Source organism: Salvia splendens, chromosome 1, assembly GCF_004379255.2.
Source record: "Salvia splendens isolate huo1 chromosome 1, SspV2, whole genome shotgun sequence".
Lineage (NCBI taxonomy): Eukaryota > Viridiplantae > Streptophyta > Magnoliopsida > Lamiales > Lamiaceae > Salvia > Salvia splendens.
In genome coordinates, this window is record NC_056032.1 from 4347940 (window position 1) to 4368048 (window position 20109).

At 38.5% G+C, this 20109-nt stretch overlaps 4 protein-coding genes across 5 annotated transcripts; 3 read left to right on the forward strand and 1 right to left on the reverse strand.

Moving 5' to 3' along the window:
* The first annotated feature begins 1439 nt into the window (after positions 1 to 1439).
* On the forward strand, positions 1440 to 2628 carry LOC121800952 (zinc finger protein ZAT4-like). The gene has a single exon (XM_042200442.1). It carries the CDS (start codon positions 1584 to 1586, stop codon positions 2499 to 2501), a length of 918 nt encoding a protein of 305 aa, XP_042056376.1. The 5' UTR covers positions 1440 to 1583; the 3' UTR covers positions 2502 to 2628.
* Positions 2629 to 8251: 5623 nt separating this feature from the next.
* LOC121809168 (myosin-9-like) lies at positions 8252 to 11813 on the forward strand. Of its 2 annotated transcripts, XM_042209717.1 has the most exons (8): positions 8252 to 8497; positions 8949 to 9064; positions 9172 to 9290; positions 9375 to 9537; positions 9625 to 9845; positions 9931 to 10252; positions 10338 to 11375; positions 11409 to 11813. In XM_042209717.1, the coding sequence occupies exons 1-8, from the start codon at positions 8339 to 8341 to the stop codon at positions 11455 to 11457; spliced, it is 2187 nt and encodes a 728-aa protein (XP_042065651.1). In that variant the 5' UTR covers positions 8252 to 8338; the 3' UTR covers positions 11458 to 11813. The 2 variants fall into 2 exon arrangements, with proteins under 2 accessions (XP_042065651.1, XP_042065644.1); XM_042209710.1 differs by having other exon boundaries at positions 10338 to 11813.
* A 101-nt stretch (positions 11814 to 11914) lies between these two features.
* On the reverse strand, positions 11915 to 14808 carry LOC121809162 (pentatricopeptide repeat-containing protein At1g15510, chloroplastic-like). The gene has a single exon (XM_042209706.1). The coding sequence runs from the start codon at positions 14719 to 14721 to the stop codon at positions 12091 to 12093; it is 2631 nt and encodes an 876-aa protein (XP_042065640.1). The 5' UTR covers positions 14722 to 14808; the 3' UTR covers positions 11915 to 12090.
* Positions 14809 to 15922: 1114 nt separating this feature from the next.
* Positions 15923 to 17751, forward strand: LOC121794234 (SPX domain-containing protein 3-like). Its single transcript, XM_042192318.1, has 3 exons — positions 15923 to 16376; positions 16994 to 17159; positions 17224 to 17751. Exons 1-3 carry the CDS (start codon positions 16128 to 16130, stop codon positions 17574 to 17576), a joined length of 768 nt encoding a protein of 255 aa, XP_042048252.1. The 5' UTR covers positions 15923 to 16127; the 3' UTR covers positions 17577 to 17751.
* The last annotated feature ends 2358 nt before the right edge of the window (positions 17752 to 20109 follow it).

The following is a 20109-nucleotide window of genomic DNA, read 5'->3' on the forward strand; positions in this document are numbered from 1 at the left end:
AATTAGATAAAATATGCTACGATTTATTTTATTAACTTCTTCCTTAAAAAGAAAAGAGCAAAAGCTCATTTGTTTAAAGCATGTGTCACTAAAATCTTGAGGAATATGTTCTCAAAAGGAACCTTCATGAATTTGTATCCACTATCCAGTTTATCACGCTGCTGATCCACATTTTCACATGCATTAAATTTTACTTTATTATTTTTAATTTTGTTTAACATAAATTAAAATGGTAGTTTTTCCTACAAATCACTTCTTTATTTCTCACAATATTACAGAAATAAAACAAACTAAAAACCCTTTGCTGGCTATTTTTTCTCTAGGAGTACTTTTTTTGTATTTGAAATTCAAATCCTATTGGGCTACAAATTACAATCCATCAAAATATTTCAATGCAAGTATTAAATTTACCACAAAACTATAACATTGTTTTAAGTATACTAAAAGTAATTTCGATGAAAACTAGGCATGGAAGCGTAATTAAGAACCTAATTAACTAAGCACATGGTGTGACTGAAGATTTTACACTACTAAATTCAAGCCCCCACCTCTCAATTAAAAATAAAATTATATCATAGTTAATTGGTGTATATTATGTAAATTCAACATATATAAGTTTCATAATATAAATCAATAATAATTATATTAAAAAACTCGGAGTGATGTGATCTATTTATCTCTATTTAGGTCCACCATTTTCCCTAACAAAAGGCAATTACTTTCCTACAAAGCTCCGTTCTCAAAGGATTATTTCCCCACCCTCTCCCACCAGTAATTTCAACCTCAACGATCCAAAAATAAAGCCAAATCGCCTCTAAATAAGAGCAATTATTCATTGCCACAAATTTCCCTAATATTAATTAATTATTCGATTAAATGCGTAATCCCACTTTTGGTCAAGTGGGCATGCCAAAACTAAATGCACTTAATTTTTGCTCCTCTCACACCCACTCAAATCGTGACACATCTAATTTTAGGCTAATCACAATGAAATTCTATAAAGTCAAGTTTTTCACTACAAAATAAAAATAAAAATTAAAATTAAAATATTAAAGTATTAGAAACAGAACGAGATGGTTTTATGGTTCGTGCGTTAAGTCAACTATCATTATTTATGGAAAAAGCTAAAAAAATTTCAGGCAGTTTGCTTGACTTGCATAAAAGCAAATTATATTAAATTAAATACCATCGTAACTAACCACATTGAGTTCCGAGAATGCCCTCGTAAGTTCCGAAAAATCAAGGGCAATTAAGTAAAGAAATAAATAAAGATCGATTTAGGGGAATTTATTGCAAAGGTTACATGTTTGTGAAAATCCTCTTTTTATTAGATTTTAGGGTTTCTAATTAATTAAGATATATTGTAATATTTATTTCTATAATTTTCATTTATTTTTAGTCACAGAGATATTTGAGGTGTATATATTCCCTGGGTGGAAGAATGCTTGTCACCTACTCTTTTTAGCTTCCACACTCTCTGTACTTCAAATTTCACAAAGCAAAAGCAAAACTATCCCAACTCCAGTAACACACACAAACACGCTCACTGCGTGACAGAAGAATTCCGTCGGAATTCTTCTGTGATGGATAAGAAGCACAGATGCAAGCTCTGTTACAGAAGCTTCGCGAACGGGAGAGCTCTAGGCGGCCACATGAGATCTCACATGATGAAGTTTTACGCAGAGGGGAAGGATTTGGAGCAGGAAAGTGGAGAAATCGAGCATGATTTTCAATCTTCGTCGTCTCCGTCTTCGTCTTCCTCCGATGAGGAGAGCGAGGAAGGGCTAATGTCGAGCTACGTGCTGAGAGATAAGCGTAAAAACGCCGCAATCGCGGCGGATCGTCGCGATTTCGTGGCGCAGGACGGCGAGAGCGAGACGGAGTCGTTGAAAATCTGGAGGAGGTCGAAGCGCGTGAGGGAATCGAGAGCATCTGATTTCGAGCAGTCGTCGCCGTTGAGCTCGATCTCCGATACGACGCCGGAGGAGCACGTCGCGCACTGCCTAATGATGCTTTCCAGAGACACATGGCGGCAGAAGATTGGCAGGGGATACGAAGGAGACGAGGAGGAGGAGGAATCGAAGAAAATGGCGATGAAGAGTAAAATCAGAGGGAGATACAGGTGCGAGGAATGCAACAAGCTGTTCCGCTCCTATCAGGCGCTCGGCGGTCACAGAGCCAGCCACAAAAAAATCAAATCCGCCGCCACCGCACCGCCGCCGCCGCCGGAGAAGAGCGGCGGGGTTAAAATACACCAGTGCCCCTTTTGCGACAGGATTTTCTCGTCGGGGCAGGCGCTTGGCGGCCACAAGAGATCGCACTTCATCGGCGCGGCGGCGATTTCGACGAATCGTAACTCGACTGAGAAGAACTCGTCGAGAATTTCTCAAGTTTTGAGCATAGATCTGAATCTCCCGGCGCCGGCCGACGATGATGAAGGAAGCCAAATCGCGATTTCGGCGGTTTCTGATGCGGAATTCGTTTGCAACGTAAAGCAATGACGGTTGAATTTCGAGGTAAAAAGAAATTAAAGTTGGGAGGAAGTTTTGATTTTTTGTTGTTATTTAATTGCATTTGAATATGACTGTTTGCATTAATACAGAAATCACATAAGTTTTGATTCTCATTTATTTGGGGCTATGTTTACTTTCACTGTTTATGCCTAACATAATTCTGCGTTTTGATAAATAGGGATTTAATGATTTATCAATTATTTATGTTTGAATAAAGAAACTGGAAATTTGAGGACAGAAAAAGCAAAGTTTTGGGGTTTCTTCTGTCATGGAATACTGTTGGTTGCAGTAATTAATTCTTGAACTTTGGATTTTTGTGTGGTTTATCTTTAAGAAAGGGGATTATGCTCTTTTAAATTAAATTGAAAGGATGAACAATGATTATCCACATATATATGTAGATGTAGTAGTGACTCAAATTCTCGACATACTATTATTTAGATGTTATTACGAACTATTTTTGGTTTCAAAGACAGGATTATCGATTATGTTTCATTTCAAAATATTGAGATCCTAACAATAGCTTGTAGAATCATTTTAGTTAAGCTAAGGTTATGTGTCGATTTGATTTCACTATTATGGACTTTAAACATTTACCTCAAAATCTTACAAGTGTGAAATTCATACTATTATAATTAAAATGTTATGTCACTTTGTCAACAAAGTCCTTTACAAGAATAAATACGCTGTTTACTATACGGACATAAAATACTCCGTACTATACATATCCCAAGTGTATGGTTTATAAACAAATCTTAAGAATGTAACTATATTTTTTATTTCAATTTTGTTCATAAGAAATTTGAGAGAGAAGATTTGGAATATTATTGTACCAATTATATAATGATTTGGAATGAAAATGAGGGGATAATCATCAAATTTGTCAAAATTTAAATTCAAATATTAAAAAAACCATGAACGTTGTTACAAACATGCAACCAAACACCGTCTAATGTCAATGCCATACTGATTTATAAATATAGATGGATTATATGAGTGAGTAAAGAGTAATATTTGGATATCTTTGTGCATAGATATATAAATACATAAATATTCTTGTAGCGGTTTAAAAAATGTTCTTCACCCTTTTAGATTGCTCGCTTTTCCGCTAAAGAGATATGAGCGAAAAGAAAGTGTACGCAAAGTAGCCAATAAGAGTAATTTGGAGAATATACCATTTCTCTTTTTCTGTGAACTATGTGCCTTTTTTTTATAGATGTAACAATATTCTTGAAACTAAACAATCATTTCAACTATTTTCCAACAAGTAAAAATAGTTATTCTGGAGATCAAGAGTTCCAATTTCGTCAATACCTTCTGAAAAGGGATTAGTATAGTTCATGAAGCCATCCAAACCGTCCCTTAAATTACTATTCGCGGGTCCCATTGTACTTTTTTTACTCCATCCCTTAACTAAGGGACGAAACCTGCAACCCTTCGTCACTTATCCGTCCCTTAAATTACTAGTCATTCAATTTCATTTTTATATTTTTTTCCAACATATTCAATTAATAAAAAACACACTTCATTAAAAATAAAATAACATTACAACATAAAATTCGAAAAAAATTAAAAAAACATAATTAAAATTCCTAAAAAAATTAAAAATACATAATTTAATTTCCTCCGCCAAAGTTTGTCCAAATGTGCTCCATTATATCATCTTGGAGTTGGGCGTGGGCGGTAGAGTCACGTGTCCTTGCCCGAATAGACAACCGATCTTGCATAGACGGATGCACTCCACTTTGAGGCGGACTACTTGCCGTCGAGCTTCCGGGGGCTTCAGGGTCAAACCAATTTCCCGCCTCGGGTCCTTCGCCTTGGACAATCATGTTGTGGAAGATTATGCACGTATACATGATGTCGACCATGCTCTCCATGAACCACGTACGATCCGGGGCTTTGATAATGTTGAAGCGCGCTTGGAGAACCCCGAACGCCCGCTCCACATCCTTCCGAGCAGCCTCCTGCTTCTGCGCAAAAAACGTCTGCTTTGCGTTCACAAGCCTAGTGCACGTCTTCACGAAGGTTGGCCACTTCGGGTAGATGCCGTCGGCAAGATAGTACCCCATTTTATAGCGCCGGTTGTTAGCGGCGAAGTTGATGACCGGTGCTTTACCATCCAAAACTTCGGCGAAGAGGTCGGATTGGTGGAGCACGTTTATGTCGTTGTTTGAGCCGGGGACCCCGAAGTACGCATGCCAGATCCATAGCCAGTAGTCGGCGACGGCCTCGAGTATAACGGCCGGGTGGGTGCCTTTGTGGCCGCTCGTGCACGACCCCCTCCACGCCACCGGGCAATTCTTCCATTGACAATGCATGCAATCGACGCTCCCAAGCATCCCGGGGAATCCGTGCACTTCTTCGTGAAGGCGGAGCAGGAACTGGCAATCTGTCGTGCTTGGCTTCCGGAGAAATTCATCGGTGAAGGCTGCTCGGACGCCTTTGCAGAATTGGAGCAAGCACATTCTTCCAGTGCTGTCTCCAATGTGGAGGTATTCGTCGAACACATCCGTCGTTTGTCCAGTCACAAGCTGACGGATTGCTGCAGTACATTTCTGCAGCGTCGTGTGGCTAGGACGGCCGACGGCGTCGAAACTTTCTTGGAAGAACTCTTCCCGGGCCGCCAATGTATTTGCGATGTGGAGAAATAGCGGTCGCCGCATGCGGAAACGGCGACGGAAGTAGGTATCTCCCCACACCGGGTTATCGCAGAAGTAGTCGCGGACTAACCTTGCGGGGGCTTCCTCCCGGTTACGATGGATGTAAGTCCGGGAGCGTCTTTGGGGCGGGGCGGCTTCCTCCGCTTCCCGGCGTCGATCTTCTTCAAGTAATTCTTTCATTATTTGACGCATTTGCTCAAGTGATTCTTTCATTTTTTGCTATTTTTCGGTGTTTGGTCAGGGGACACCTCCGTTATTTGAGACTTTGTTATTATAAAAATAATGAGTGAATTTACTATTGATGATTTAGTTGTTTGAGACTTTGTTATTATGAAAAAATGAGTAAATTTGCTAATTGATGATTTATTACTATTGTTATTATTGTTCTTGTGTCATTTATAACATCGAATATCAAAATGAAACATTTTTAAAAGTTGAACCCAAATGAACTAGCAAAACTTCCTATTTTTTTCTTTTTGGGCGTAAGATATAAATTTGCTCATATCAATTATCCACAAACCACAAACTAAATGACAAAACCTATACTACTAGTAGAATTATTTTTTCTTGTTATTTACACATTATTCTATACATTAAAAATTGTTAGCCCTATATGCACTTGGTGCAAAAGCATTTATATTGAAATGTAAAAATGATCAACCAATCGTATTAATTGGGCAATCTATTTTAAGTCCATTGATAGTGGCATCACCATCACTATGGATGATTTTTAGGGCTTTTTCTTGTGAGAAAGTAAGATAGAGTTGTATGACTTTTTCATGTTTCTTTTGGACCAAATGTAGGTTCTTTTATTTATGATATGGAAATTTTTATAGTGTAATTTGTCATTAAAATTTATGTGCAAGAATTATTCATTATCGTGTGATGTGGTTTCCAAATTCCAAGTCCATTCACTCAAAGGCCGGTCAAGTTGCATCCATCAAATTAGTACTACAAGTCAAATAAGTTCTCTTATTTATTCTTTAAAATTTCTATCTCAAGTTTTTCCAATTTATGCTCCCCACCACCCATTTTATGTGTAAATTATTGCACAAAATTTACTAGTATTGACCAGCCTGCAGAAGTAGTAAGTAGAATTATGATTTTAAGTATTATTTAAAAGTGGGTATAGCTACACTTATTTAGAGTTGAATTATCTTGTGTAAAAATACAATTAAACACACAATTATTGCTTACATAAACCATAATGAAATCACACCTAACGAATAAAAGTAATCTATTGCCAATCGAGATATTCTCACATAATTAAATTCACTTCGCCTCCATATTTACCAGATTATTTCATAATTTGGAAAACATTTTTATTGAAAGTATAACATTTCGAAGTTATAATAAAGTATTTGGTCAAAATTACAATTTACTTATTTACTCACACTATCGCTCTTTTCTTTATTATCTTAGGAGTATAGTTGACTTTTAATTATTTCAAATTGCAACTATCTTGTTATTTGCCTTCAGAAAAGATTAATTATTGTTATTATTAATTTATTTATTTTTAGACATAGCACTGAAAAAGTGAAACGTTACAACAACAATTTACCTAATCTCCATGCTAATTTAATACTATAGGAGTAATAACCAAATTTATTTAGGTGAGGTTAGTTGACTAGCAGCATTCATGCCTCACACCATCACTTTTTATTGAATTCACAAACATGGAAGAAGAAGAAGAAAAAAAATCCTAAAAAGCATCCAAAATATACATTTCTGGTATCCTGAAACTATAAATAATTAACCCAAAATTTTGCTTCTGGTCTTGTCTGCTTGGTGGTCTATTAGTGTCTTTTTTTGGAGTTCTTATTGTTCCTGCCTTATGTTTGTAATTAACAATAAAGAACGACAATATCCAACCAATGTTTCAATTAACCAACTAAATTACACTTAATTAACATATTCTCAGTCTCAATTAACCTAGATGCAAGTAAACTACATCAAACTAACACAATATTTCCACACCCATATATCATAATCGATCATCTGACATCTCATTTTATCTTGCACCCTCCATATAGTAATTGTCTCTTTTTTTTCCCAATTTGGGCAATCTTCAAAAATTATATTTATTGCATCCTATGTATGCTTTTGATGCAAGATCTAGTTGCAAGTAGTCAACATTCCCTTTGATTTACGCCACATTAACCATGATTCAGTGCCATGCCTGCTTCAACTAAGCAGCCATTGATCATAGATGTAACGCCAATTTAATTATATCTATTTTATCTTACTATTTCTTTAGCAAAACTATACCAAATTAAATGTAAATCTCGATTTTAGTGTAAAATATAGTACCACGTGACCGGCGTTGCTGTTGTGACTTGCAGCAAGATCAAGTCACAGCAGCAACGCCGGTCACGTTGCTGCTGTGACTTGATTTGATGTTTGGTTTGCTTGCCTTTTATCGAATAGGATTATAATATGAGTGTTGGTAATTAGAATAGTTGAATCAATACTAAATTAAATTACTAAATACAGATTGAAAATTTTGAATTATCTGATCGGATTAGACTTTTTATTCAAAATTCGGATTTCAGTTCAATTCGGGTTGGTTTTTCAAAACTGAAAAATCCGACAGTCCAATTTATATTTAATTATATATACAGAATTTATTTTAATAATATCTAATCCATTTTTATTTAAATATTAGTAATAAACTAATATATATAATAATTAAAACATATTTTGGAGCTTTTTGGTTATTTTGGTTTGGTTCGAATTCAAATTTTAGATTTTTCAGATTTATTTTATATTTCAGAGTAATTCGAATTTATATATTATCACAAATTAAAATTTCGGATTAGTTCCAATCTGGCCCATTTAAATATAATCCAACATTAAATGGTTACCCAGCCACCTTTTTCTAGAGTGATATATTAACGAAAATGGACATACCAATTAGGCCCGGCCCATTTAATTACTTTAAATTTATCAGATGGCTAAAAGCCCAAACCAACTCCCACATTAGTTAATTAGGAGTCGCATATAGCCGTTACGCTACCAACTATTTGAAAAAAGTCGAAGAGCTTAAATCACTTTTGTAAACAAATTCAAAACGACCGTTAAGTTTTCATTCATCATCTTCATGTTCAATTCTCCTCCTCATAATAAAAACACTCTGTTTTTAGCCTTTCTCAGATTTCTTTAATGGCGAAGGATTTCTTGTTCACCGAGGAGGAAATGGCGGTCGACGAAGGCCTCGGCTACCCGAAAGCCTTCGCCAAGCTCTGTCGAGATCGTAGTGTCGGGCCGTTCTGCAATGGCCCGCCCTACACCTTCACTCCTTATGCTTTGACTCAGCAAGAGGTAATCTTTTTAATTCAATTTATCGATTGATTCAACTCGAAGAAATATACTGTTCTTGGCGAGAAAATGTGCACATTCTATCAAGTTTTTGTTTGATTTGTGTTTTGTCGGTTTGGATTCTTGATTTACGACACGAATTTGTGAGTAATTTGGAATGATAACATGGTTTCTCTAGGGAATTGAAATTTCGTGGTTGGTGGATTTGGAGGTGAAAATTGGTAGGCTTTTTAGATTAGTAACTATTTTTCAAATCCAAGAAAAATAGGAAGAGTTGGAGCTTTGAACTCTGTAAATGTAATTTACTTGTTGGAAATTATCTACCACTGTATGGATTTTAAATATACTACTCTTGAACTTCTGATTTTAAGTGGAAATTTGCTTGTTGGAAATTGTCTACCACTTTTACCAGTGCATATTTTGAAACAATCTTTTGTTTGATTTGGGGATTCAGGATGCTAGAGCAAAGGAATTGGATGAGATGTTTCCATTGACTGATCCCGAAGTAAAACCTACGACGAAGCCAAAGATCTTCTTGAATCTCCTATGGAAACAGCTCAACCATCTCGGGTACTGATGCAATGCAGTTTTATATCATGCATTCATTTTATAAATATTCTCAAAGCACTTAATTTAGAGCGTTGTCATGTTACTTATAACTACTCTAAAACCTTCAGCAATGCTGGTTTCGACCCAGAAATGATTCGTGTGGATCCAAATGGCAATGTTCTGTACTTCCATGCTGATGCTTCTTCCCCTCTCTCATGGGATATTGATCATTGGTTTCCTTGCCCAAGTAATCTCTAAGCCCTTTTTTTATTATAGAATTAGGATCATTTGCAAGTAAGGATTTTTAAAATTGGATGCTGTTGAAATGTAGGAGGAGGATTGACTGTTCCAAGCAATCTCAGAATCTTGCAATGGCAGGTGTGTAGAACAAAGCATAACAAGCTAGAATTTCTGATGCCTTGGTGGGATTTGCAAGTAGGCATATCAATTAACCAGTTCTTGTCCATCTTTGCCTCGTCTAACTCAGATTTCAGGTTCGTACTATCTGATCAGTAGTAATGACGTTATCAAAATCCGTTGATGATACATATTAGGCTCTTCTCGTTGTTTCTGTGTTTCAGGCGCAGGGCGTTTTCTTGGTTGTTTTATGAAGGCGAAAGCGAAGAACTGAATGCTTCACAGGCAGTTATTTCCCACATTTTCCCCCAGCATTTCTTGGAATCAGAAGGTAGATTAGGTCTGGCTCCAGCTGCAGTTGTTCAGACACGACGAGAGTCTCTTGATGACCCGGTGAAATCACTGGATCACAACAGAAGGCCTAGATCCAACACTCCCATAGTAGGTTAGTAGCAAATGAGCAATGAACTCCACCTCCTCTTCTTAGTAGTACATTTGTGTGTTGTCTTAGTGTTTCTGCTTGATTGCAGCATCTGTGAAGAGAGGCCAACTGCTTTCAAAAGAGAATGAAAGTACGCTAATGGAAATCAACCCATATCAAGCCATTGTCATGGCGATAGATTCCCTAAAACAGCAAGAGGAGGCATCAAAAATGCAAGCAGAAATACACAGATTAGACAATGAAGCATGTGAGTTGCAGCGGAAGACCGAGGAGGATAAACTCTCTATTCAAGAGCTGGAGTTGGTTCTGGTCAAGAAAAGGAGGCGGGCAGAAAAGTGTCGAAGGCTAGCAGAGTCGCAGTCTTCCTACAGGGTAATGCTGGAGAAGATGATCAGAGATGCCATGCACCAGTAAGATTGTTCAAAACCAAAATCCATATTCATGAGGAAGCTTTAACCCAACATCTTTAACTGGATTTATTTGTATATTTTGCAGAAGCGTTGTCTATAAGGAGCAAGTGAGGTTGAATCAAGCAGCAGCAAGTGCTCTCATGGCTAGACTCGAAGCTCAGAAAGCAATATGTGATTCTGCTGAGAGAGAGCTTCATGTGAAGCATAGGCAAAGAGATGAGCTTGAGAAACAGATCAGACCTGAGAGGGAACAGGCAAGGAAGAGATCAAGATTGGATGATACACTTGTTGAAGCGGATGCCGACGACAAGATTACTCTGTGTTTGCCACAAAATGAGCTAAATATTCAGCAAGAAATGGAAGAGAATGAAGCTTTATGTGCAGAAACTGTAATAAACACTCTTCTTGTTTGTTTGCCTGACATCAAATCCTCTGCTCATTCACACAAGGAACTGAGGAAGTTATTGGAAGAGGAGAGACCTTCGACGGAAAGTCCACTGCCAAATGAGGGATGGGAGGTGGAAGCATTCAATGGTGAGAAGGAGGCTACTAAAATTAGAGTCTTGAAGCCTGATGTAGATAAAACTAGAGAAGATGTTGCTGGAGAGAATGAGTACATAGTTGAGGAAAGGCTTGAAAAGCTGGAGACAGGAGATGAAGGGAAGGTATACAATATTCAGTTCCCATTTCCCTGTGAAATGGAGGAGGACGAAGAAAGCAGAATACGGCGTGGGAAAGGGAATATAGAGAAATGGATGCAGTTTCTGCTTGAAAACACACAGGAGGATGCCGAAGTAAAGACTCAAACTTCTGGTAGAAAAGAGACATCAAGGACAGATGAACTAATCGAGAAGATCAACAAGATATATCCCCACACCGATATTAAAGATTCAATGCCTCAGAAAACACAGTGCACAGTTGCATCAGATATAAGTGATGAGAACTCAGAAGGCGATAAAGAGAATGACATATGTATGGCAAATAGCAACACTCCCTTCAAGGACCCTCCTTACAGAGCTGTGCCACAGAAAATAACAGCAAAGGAATCGGCTTCACCTGATGAGAAAATTAGGAGAGAGAAAATCAAGAAGGAGGGGGACTTGCAAAGTCAGAGAGTACCCAGGAATGGGGACTTGCAAAGTCAGAGAGTACCCAGGAATTTCGCCGCATACCATCTTCTCCCTCTCTTTTATTCGAAGGCATGAAAAAAAGAGTGGACTGCATAGTAAGGAGAAAAGGCTTCACAAAATCATGAAATTGTCAGTGCTTGATGATAATGATGGAGATGCGAGAGTGCCTTGGAGCCAGAAAAGGCTTCATGAAATCATCCATCAAAACGATCAAGGAAGCAGTGGTGAGGATTTAGGTTGTGTATGTAGTTAGGTTATATGTGTGTTATTTGTTGAGAGGCAAACTCTCGTAACAAAATAATTAGTGTGATACTTTTTCATTTTTTTACTTTTTTGATTGGCTTGATGTTTATCATATTGGTCAGTGGAAATATATGTACAATGTAATAACAGCTTGTTTGATTTGTTTTATTCAATTTGTACTTGTAGTATATTCAGAGTAGTGAAATATAATACTAGTATTCAAGAACATGATGTGATTCTGGGCACTACAAGATATTTTACAGAGATGACTACTGAACAGCAAGGAAGATAGAAGAACATTGCTCTCACACGAGCTTCATTCAACATCTATCCATCTTCATAGTTTTACAGATACAAAATATACAAGTTAAGCTTTTGAATCCACTTACCAAATTTAGGATCTTCAATTTCTTTTCCTTCACACCACATGTAAATGAGCAGTAATGCAAGTTGTTAATGCATGTATCAATTTCCTCTATATCCCTCATCTCCACAAGAGCAGCTCCCATCCTTGAAATGGTGGAAAACTTCAGTGTCTCGAACAGAAATCTCTCTTCGAACAGCCTTGGAGATGAACTTCATCATGATGTGGCAGCTCTCACACATGTAGAGATTCTTGGTGACCCAAATAGGCATCCCAGGGGAAGTGTTTATGAGCCCGTATGCAACGGCTAACCTCTCACTGTGGCCACAGAAGACGTCAGCTTTTGAAGCTTCAACTTCATTTGCAAAACTTGCCTCTGGATCACCATGACCTGCTGCCTTCATTTTCTCATAAAATCCTTGCAAAACACCCTCTATCTCTCTCATCTCGGGGTGGGTTCTGTCGCCACTGAGAAAGGCGTGGACTTTCCCTTTCACCTCTACCCAACTGCAACCGGGATCAACAGTGAGCCCCATCTCTCTCATTGCCTTCCTTAGCTTTGCAACTTCGTCCCACTTACCACTGTCGGAATACAAATCACATAGCAGAATGTAATATCCCACGCTCCTGTTATCCATCCCAAAGATTTGTTTGGCAGCTATCTCACCAAGATCAACTCGTCTGTGAATCCTACATGCGTTCAACAAGGCTCCCCATATAGCCTGATCCGGGGTCATAGGCATTTTTTCAATAAACTCGTATGCATTCTCCAGCTTCCCTGCACGGCCCAGCAAATCCACGACACAAGCATAATGCTTCATGTTTGGAGTGATGGGATACTGAATTTCCATGCTGTGGAAATATTGCATCCCTTCCCTTACCATCCCAGACCGACTGCAGGCACACAATAGAGCAATGAACGTGATCTCATCCGGCCTCACTCCCGATTTGATCATTTCTTGAAATAACTCGATGGAAAGTGCACCTTGACCCCTCTCAGCATGGCCAGTTAGCAAGATATTCCAAGAAGCAACATCCTGTTTTTGTGTCTTGAACTGATTTCTAGCGGGCACCATCCTCCCACAACGGACATACATGTCGAGGAGTGCATTGGGAAGAAAACCCTCAGATGCTAAGCCACTCCTCAGCACGTGTGCATGGATTTCCTTCCCACACATGAGTGCTCCTATCCTTGCACATGCTGCAAGTACAGAAAGTAAGGTAACTTCATTCGGCTCTAGACTGATTTTCATTTGCCTAAAATAAATCAAAGCTTCAAAGCTTCTGTTATTGATTCGGAGACCAAGAATGATTGATGTCCAAGATACAACATTTTTGTCAGGAATCTGATGGAAGACCTCTAGAGCCTTATCGACGCATTTACACTTGGCATAGAAGTCGATGAGAACATTCGCGACCATATGATAACCTATAAGTCCTGTCTTTTTGGCCAACTCATGAAGCTTGATTCCCATATCAAGAAAACCAAGAGAAGCACAAGCAGATAACACACCGGCTATAGTGATCTCATCGGGGGCAACCCCTTCGAGCTCCATCAGTTTATAAGTCTCGACAGCCTTACTGGCAAAACCATTGTTGTTATAGCCTGTAATCATTGATGTCCAAGAAACCACATCTTTACACTCAATTCCAGCAAAAACCTTCTCTGCCTCACTCAACCTTCCAAAACTCGAATGCATCTGAATCAATGCATTGCCTACTGAGTCATCATCCCCGAACTCCATCTTTGCAACGTATCCATGAACGGCCTTCCCAAGCTTCTCGTCACCAAAGACCTCACACGCTGAAATCACACTAGTCATGGTCATCAAGTCTGGATGGAAGCAGCATTCCCTCATGAAAAAGAACAAGCGCAGCCCTTCCAAACACTCGCCATTCTCAAAGTAGCCTGCGATCATAGCGTTCCACGAGATCCTATCCCTCCTATCCATCTTATCAAACACCATCCTTGCATTCCACAAGTCCCCACACTTGACATACATAGTGATCAACGAGTTCACAACATCAATATCAGCCTCAAACCCAAAACGCAACACGTGGCCATGAATCTCCCTACCCCATTCCCAATTCCCCAAACCACCACATGCTCTCAACACACAAGGGAAAGTATACACATCAGGCCTAACTCCTGCACCACCAAGCCATAACATCCTCCCATATAACTCGATCGCCTCTTCTAAAAAACCGTTCTTTGCATACCCACCAATCAAGACATTCCAAGAAAACAAGTCCCTTTCCTCCATTTTCCCAAAAACATACCACGCATCACCCAGATTCCTCAGCCTCACAAACATGCTCAAGAGCGAATTCCCTAATCTTAAACTCAAATGGGTAATTGAATTCGATACCAGAGAGTAAATGAACGAACCTTCATTAGACGCCCTCTTGTATTCGCACAGCCTCACCAAAGACACAAAGGTTTCTTCCTCTATATCGGTTGGGAGCTCTTTCCCCGCAGAAGAAAGAATATTTACGGCCTGATTCAGCTCGTTTTGAGTGCATAGCTGAGTCAAGTACGAATTGGGGTCAGCAGTGAAGGATGAACTTGAGTTTAGAAGAGAATTATGGTGGCTTTTCTTGAGGGAAAATTGATTGTTTCTAGAGATTACATGAACAAAATTCTGACTGGTAGAATTGGGCAATCTGGAAAATTGAGGATTTGAATGTTCGGAACTGAGAGAAACTCGTGGGGCTTTCGTTGAGACAGCCATTCTTGCTGCTGAGGCATTGCAAGAACGGATTGAGGGTTTAAGTTGAGGTTTAACTGCCTGAAAGCAAATTTCGGATAACGTAAGACAACCCCACAAACGGCGTCGTTCTACTTCTAATCTGAATCTGTTCACCAATTATTTATCTCCGAAAATCATTTGTTTTCGCTTCTTTTCGTTTCTTCGATTGAATTACCCATTATACCCTCGTGACTTACTATATTACCCAAAAAGTTCCAAGTCAAAAAAGTGAGCAATGTTGAAGTCCAAGTCATATGTGGAGTAGTAATTTTCCACTCCCGTGGGAGATTCCTAAAAGATTCTTAAGCATCATTCCGTTCCAGATTATTTTTTTATTATTTTAATAAGGATTATATCATTATATGTAAATATAGTTTTTTGGTTTTTAATTTTATTCTTTAAATCTAATAAACATGATTTTTTTCATATAAGAACACGATTTTCCTATAAATATACAAACTTTTGAGTTATTATGATTTTCCCCTGAATTTGTGAGTTTATTTAGAATTTACTACCTTTTAACTTTGTAGATTTTCTAATGTATTTTCAACAAAAAATCATAAATATCTAAATGCGTAATATCTCATTAAATTTGTGTTTTATTCAATATAATAATAGACATCGTCCAAGTCATATAATTCATTCTAAATAAAAGACTAAATCTATGCATTCTAGAAAAGAACTATTTTGAAACGATTTATATAAATGGGCAAAATTATTCAATCAAGGAAAAAATAAAAAATCCCATGATTCTGAGAGAAAATAAAAAAATGCCGAAAGATCATGTAAATAACTCAAAAGATTATCTTGTCATGTTTCATCAAGTAATTGTAATATACCATGTGTGGTTCACATCAGAATTTTTTATAAGAAAAAACTCTAAGTTGGTTTATTTGGACTGAAAAAATAAAGCGAAAAAAAAATGAAAAATGCTTGATGATGTGTTTGCATGCAAAAAGAACCTTATAATTAACAAGTAATTAAAAATGATTATCCAAAAAACTACTCATGGAATTATTCCAGGCATAAAAGATCCAGATATTTCCACATCCCAATTTTTATACACGGAGTCGGTGTTGTTGACAAATCAAGGACTAATTAGACGTAATTAATTAAATTAAAACGGCATAAAAAGTCATTAACTGTGCTTCTAATCACTGTAGACAGACGAATATGCTCCGAATTCCCAGACTTCAACTGTCCTTCCATCCCTTTTTTTAAAACGCCACTTCATCACGCCAAGCATATGCTCTTTAGATATTCCACTCCTCTTTTACCAATAAATCCACCTAATTCCCTTCTTCACACACTCACACACACACACGATTAGATTCAAAATTCGACATTGCAGATTTAAATTCCGATCGATCGATCAATCGCGATCGGCGATGAAGTTCGGGAAGAGATTGAAGCAGCAGACGGAGGAGAGCCTGCCGGAGTGGCGGGATAAGTATTTGTCGTATAAGAAGCTGAAGAAGCTCGTGAAATTGATCTCCTCGGCGCCGCCCACGCTGAGCAGATCGTCGCTGCAGTGCGGCAGGGCGGAGGCGGAGTTCATGTATTTGCTCAACGCCGAGATCGACAAGTTCAATTCCTTCTTCATGGAGCAAGAGGAGGATTTCGTCATTCGCCATAAGGTTTGTTAACATTTCTTCTTTGATTTGATTTCTCTCAGTTTTTAGGCTTCTAAAGTGTTTATTGATTTCAAATGGATCACGTTGTACGTGTTGCTTTTCAGTAAAGTTTAGTATATATTCGATTTTGTTCCATCGTTTTAGCACTTTATGCACGTGAGGCTGTGTATGGCTCGGTAGTTAATTTAAGAATTAGTTCGTTATTCAACATTTCAATTTTGGCTTTAAAATGTTCCTAAAAACTCAAAAAGGCGAACGAAATGCCTTTGATTATTTCAATGGCAATTTCGTCTGCACTTTTTTGTCGCAATATTTGAAAATCAAAATTGAAACATTAGATATTTTCGTTAAAGCTCTATATTTACCATTCTATTTATACTATAGTTGATTAGTTGAGCTTGTGCTAGCTAGGGTATATGTTCTTATTCCTTGCCTTTTTTTATTTTATTGATAACAAAAACATACACGTATTTTCTTTTTCAAATTTTGCTTGTGGATGTATTTAAACATGAAACTGCATTGACCATCATCACTCTATCTGATTTTTTAAATTGAATTTTGAATATCATTTATCCAATAAAATAGTAGTAGAAATTACTAATTAATGAATATGGAAACAGGAATTGCCGCAAAGAATAAAGAAAGTGATGGAGAAATGGGGACCTAACGGCAGTGAAGCATCAGAGACGGAGTTCAAAGAGCAAATGGCGAAAATCCGGAAAGACATAGTCAATTTTCACGGCGAAATGGTTCTGTTAATGAACTACAGCAACATCAACTACACAGGTACATGAATGCATTCAATCCAAATCCCCAATTCTTCATCACAATTTCAAAAAAAATTGCGCAGGGCTGGCGAAGATCCTAAAGAAGTACGACAAGAGAACCGGCGGAGTTTTGCGGCTGCCGTTCATCCAGAAAGTGCTGCAGCAGCCGTTCTTCACGACGGACTTGATCTCGAAGCTTGTGAAGGAGTGCGAGAGCACCATCGAGTCGGCGTTCCCGCAGTGGGAGAGGGTGGAGGAGGTGGTGGCGGTGCCGGGGGATGGAATATTCCGGAACACAGTGGCGGCTCTGATGACGATGCAGGAGATGCGGAGAGGGAGCTCCACGTACAGTCATTTCTCGCTGCCGCCGCTTAACATAGCGGAGATCGACGTCATCCAGTGGTTGCAGGTTGTTACTCCCATACAGATTCCGTGATCGATCCATGGAGAGAAATCATCATAAATTTGTTCTAGGATAGTTTGGATTTTGGGAGATCGAATTAATTAATTAGTTAGTTTTCGTTTTGATGATTTTATACTGAATACCACACTATACGTGATCTGTTAGCTGTTTCAATATTATGAGTATTACTTTCTCTAGTTTTTCTAAATGTTTGAAATCATTTATCATGCTATAAATATTTTAATATAATGTTCTACTAAGTTTGAAGTTTTTTTCGAGAGAGATTAAAAGTTCGAAAAAATAGTAATGTACTCCCTTTTGTCATTTAAAAATACATTTTGAATAAACACACATTTAATAAATTGTTTAACTTTATAAAATAAATTAAATTACTGAAAAGTCAGGGGAATGTAATTCTCATTTTTATATATGGAGTACTACTTATATTTATAATAGAATATGAGTATAATGATTTATGAAAGTATGGAGCTCACTTACTAAAATAAAAAAATATATATACTATGTTTTAAAATAGTGGACGCTCTAAAATGACAAAACGTGTCAGGTCTCGACGGAACGAGGGAATAGTATATTTCTTTTAGAATTCCTCTAGGTCCAAATAAGGGAACTTTATGCATAGAAAACCAAATTAGCTTATGATAAAATCCTCATGACCGAGACGGGCGCAAGATGCGTTGCGGATGCTCTAAGGTATCAATCAAGAGGGGGACTTTTTTACATAAAAGAATCAAAGGAAATCCCAGTCACATGCTATTCATGAGGATTTTATCATAAACGTCTCGTCCCGGAGGGACGGCTGGCGCGACAGCTTGCCACGCGCCAGCGCCACGTGACTCGCGCTGGCGCTAGGCGTGACGCCCACTCGCCGGCCAGCGAGTGAGCGTTGTCACGCTGATGCAATAAATCATTTTTTTAAAATTTGATTTTAATAAAAAAAATTTAAAAACGGTAATATGACCATTCAACAGTTATTTTTTTTCTTTTTTTATTCTATAAATACTCATCTTTCATTATCATTACACACACAAACACACATCTATTCTTCTCAAATCATCTTTCTTTCCTCTCCAATTTTCATCTCAAATCATCTATGGATCCATTTGAGCAAATGTGTCGCATAATGGAAGAATCGCTAGCAGAAGATCGACGTCGGGAGGAGGAGGAAGCCGCGGCGCCTCCAAGGCGATCCCGGGCTTACATCCATTGTAACCGGGAGGAAGCTGCCGCAAGGTTGGTACGCGACTACTTTTGTGACAACCCGGTATGGGGAGAGACCTACTTCCGTCGCCGTTTCCGCATGCGGAAACGGCTATTTATGCACATCGCAAATACGTTGGCAGCCCGGGAAGAGTTCTTCCAAGAAGGGTTTGACGTCGTTGGCCGTCCCAGTCACACGACTTCACAAAGAAGTGCACGGATTCCCCGGGATGCTGGGCAGCGTCGATTGCAGGCATTGGCAATGGAAGAATTGTCCTGTGGCGTGGAGGGGGTCATACACGAGCGGCCACAAAGGCACTCGCCCCACTGTTATACTCGAGGCCGTTGCCGACTACCGGCTATGGATTTGGCATGCATATTTCGAGGTCCTCGGATCGAACAACGACGCCAACGTGCTCAACCAATCCGACCTCTTCACCAAAGTTTTGAATGGTAAAGCGCCGGCCATCAACTTCATCGCTAACAACCAGCAGTATAAAATCAGGTACTATCTTGCCGACGACATCTACCCGAAGTGGCCAACCTTCGTGAAGACGTTCAACAGGCCAGTGAACGAAAAACAGGCTCTTTTTGCGCAGAAGCAAGAGCTGCTCGCAAGGATGTGGAGAGAGCGTTCGGGGTTCTCCAAGCTCGCTTCAACATTATCAAAGCCCCGGCTCGTACGTGGTTTATGGAGAATATGGTAGACATCATGTATACGTGCATAATCTTGCACAACATGATTGTAGCCGACGAAGGACCTGAGGCGGGAAATTGGTTCGACCTTGAAACCCCGGGAAGCTCTACCGCAAGTAGTCCGCCTCGCAGTGGAGTGCATCCGTCTATGCAAGATCGGTTGTGTATTCGGGCAAGGACACGTGATTCTACCGCCCACGCCCAACTCCAAAATGATCTAATGGAGCACATTTGGGCAAACTTTGGCAATCAGTAGAGTGCGCGGAAGAAATTAAATTATGTATTTTTAATATTTTTGTAGGATTTTAATTATGTGTTTTTTAAATTTTTTTAGAATTTGAAGTTGTAATTTTATTTTATTTTATTTTATTTTATTTTATTTTATTTAATGAAGTGTGTTTTTATTAATTGAATTTGTTGGAAATAAAAATAAAAGATGAAATTGAATGAATAGTTAAGGGATGAGATGGTTAAGAGACGGGTAAGAGATGGAGGGTTGCAGGTGTTGTCTCTTAGTTAAGAAATGAGATGAAAAGTACAGTGGAGCCATGAATAGTGAAAAGCTGAGACGGTTAAGAGACAGCGTTGCGGATGACCTTAAAATTAAATACACATGTGTCTCTAGAAGGGGGTCAGGACAAGCTTTTGGGGT